Source organism: Abramis brama, assembly GCF_963993115.1.
Source record: "Abramis brama genome assembly, chromosome: 19".
In the NCBI taxonomy this organism is placed as follows: domain Eukaryota; kingdom Metazoa; phylum Chordata; class Actinopteri; order Cypriniformes; family Leuciscidae; genus Abramis; species Abramis brama.
The window spans coordinates 18,365,596-18,368,461 of NC_139981.1; the positions used below are offsets into that span (position 1 = coordinate 18,365,596).

Sequence of the window (2,866 nt, forward strand, 5' to 3'; positions counted from 1 at the left end):
ATGAGCATATGTGCAGGCTATATGTAGCCTATATATATGCTGTTTTGCTTTCTTTATTTCGTTGCATGTAATTTGTAAATTTTTGCTATGCAAGTTATATTTTTGATACCTTGGCATTAATAAAAAATAAATAAAATAATAAATAAAATAATAATAATAAAAAAAGTTCTAAATAGCAGCCCCAATTACGGCCAAAATCCTTCATTTGAATCTGCTCTTTTGCACACGTTTGATGAAGCCTATGTTGAATATTGAATTTACTAAATTTGATGAAATATTACATACTTGCAAGTTTTGTGTAGACGTGCGTATAATGGGGTTTTGTTTTAAAAATCACATACATTTATGGAAATATCAGTCTGATATGCCCTGTTGAGGATTATTTTTCCAATGAAGCGCTACATTTTGATTAATGACAGCGAGGATTGTTTGTAATAATTCCGCTTTATGTTCTAAACTGCAGAAAGTAACGTTACATTTTAAGTGCGAAGAAAATGTTTTCATGTGAATAATGATCCCACAGAATCTTGACCCATAGATATATCTATGAACTTGACCAAGTAACATCGTTTCGTCTGTTGCTCTCCAGTCCGATGGGTGTCGTTATCGACACATTCACCAAAACATTAGTAACGACGAGCCCTAACTCGTGTACAGAAGAAATAATACACTTCTGTTGATGTCTTCTTTCCGGACTGTTGGAAACTTTGTAGATAAAGAGCATAATTGACAGAGAACAACTACACTATTAGTTTGTTTTATTGTAATATATCTATTTTAGTTCGCCTGCTTCTTCATTCTGTCTCGATTTGTTACTATGTAGCTCGTAAGCTGTTCAGCTGAATAGGAAGTCAATTACTATAACTTAGTTGTTAGAACAGGAAAATAATACCGTTTCATTTTGTAGTATTTTAGAGATTCTTATTTAGACATCATGCACAGAAGAGGAGTCGGAGCTGGAGCGATCGCCAAGAAGAAACTTGCAGAGGTATGATCACAGCACTTCTGCGAGATTAATTAACTAGGAAAATAATTTAGCATTTTCATCCAGCTAATTTGTTTACTGTCACAGGCAAAGTATAAAGAGAGAGGTAATGTCCTGGCTGAGGATCAGATTGCACAGGTGCGTGTACCCTGATGAGCACGACATGGATTTTGAATGAAAGCAAGCTTTACAGATGTGAAACAACAGTTTCAGAATGTATGTGTTGTCCCTGTAGATGTCAAAACAATTGGAAACCTTTAAGACCCATTTGGAGGAGTTTGCCAGCAAGCATAAACAAGAAATCCGTAAAAACTCTCAATTCAGGGTTCAGTTCCAAGAGATGTGTGCCACCATAGGGGTCGATCCACTTGCATGTATGTATTTATCCTAAATGTTTCCCTTTATATGTCATTTTATTATTTACCGTAATATTAAAGTGTAGTCTATACAGTGTGCTCATATGAAATTTGTATAATTTACATTATAAATTCTAAGTATAATTATATAAATTATTACTTTTTTATGATTTATACTCATTCATATACTAATGATAATTTATAATTATACTATATATAAATGATATACAGTATAGTTATAATATAAATAATATGTTATTGTAAGTAATGATAATGATAATGAATAATGATAAATAATTAGAATTTCAGTGAAAAAAGAGCTTTCACACTGCACGCGGATGCAATGCGTTAGTTGCGGTGCGTATACAGCAGTGCAGCGAGTCTATTTCTGCTGTGCTGCACGCGCTGAATTAAAGTGACAGCGCATGATTCGTGGTCTCACCATAAATGCGTTTAATTAAATAAAATGTAGTAATCTCACCATAAATGTATTTTTGGACTTGCAGACTTGGAGGAGTTCTAGAGCTGCCAGCTCTCACTTATTCACCGTGAGACTCACTTTTCACACGCTCTCACGCCACACATCCATTTTCTCACGCACAGAAAAATCGCGAAGCAAAGAGGACATGGAGACCGACAGACTAGACAGAGCAGGTTAGTTATGATATAAAAAAAATCTCAGCTCTCAGATTCTGTCAATTTTATTACGAAATTCAAACAATAAATACCGTTTTGGCGTTTGTAAATGTGACGCGACAGATCCCTAGCGGCACGTGAACCGATCATCTCTAGCTAATAGTAAATAAACACGAATGAACAATGTTGAAAGAAACAGTACAACTTACCGAAATGTATATTCATCATACATAATATCGATCAATCAGTGCTTTTCAACCGCGGAAAGGGTCAATAAAACAGCTGGAGATCAATTATGTCATATAACATTTACCTCAGGAAAGCCATTTAATGACCATAATATAATCTATAGCATGTTAGTTGGCTAGAAAAAAAGAGCTATAGAGAGTATTTTGCTAAATATGTGTACTATATTACATATTTATTATATTTTTACTTATATCATTAAATAAAGTTGTTATTAAAATAAAAAACGCATTATATTTAATTTGAGTTATTTTTAACCTTAAATAATACTACCAGCTGATAGGGCTCTCTGTATGTTTACAGCATTAGATGAGATTTTTTTTTTTTCTTGAGAAAAATTAACGCCTATCTTGTGTAGGCCTACCTAATATTTATCCAAATGAGTCAATATTAAATCAAATCACAAGAATTGAATTGAAATCGTGAAATTAGTTTCAAGGAATAATAAAAAAAACGTAGCTTACCAGAAATTGTACCATATAAACATTGTAACATGTTGTCACTAAACCTAATAAAATTCAGTTTAGTTAGAGATAATTTTTTTTGCAAGATTTTTTTTTTTTTACATCCCCCCCCCCCCTCAATATTTGTTTAAATACATTTATGTTTTTAATAAATAACAATAAATTGTTGTTGTACCAGC

At 32.7% G+C, this 2,866-nt stretch overlaps 1 protein-coding gene across 1 annotated transcript; it reads left to right on the forward strand.

The window, feature by feature from the left end:
* The first annotated feature begins 649 nt into the window (after nt 1-649).
* Nucleotides 650-2,866, forward strand: LOC311069804 (vacuolar-sorting protein SNF8-like). Its single transcript, XM_084093273.1, has 4 exons — nt 650-988; nt 1,073-1,123; nt 1,221-1,359; nt 1,848-2,866. Exons 1-4 carry the CDS (start codon nt 935-937, stop codon nt 1,862-1,864), a joined length of 261 nt encoding a protein of 86 aa, XP_083949399.1. The 5' UTR covers nt 650-934; the 3' UTR covers nt 1,865-2,866.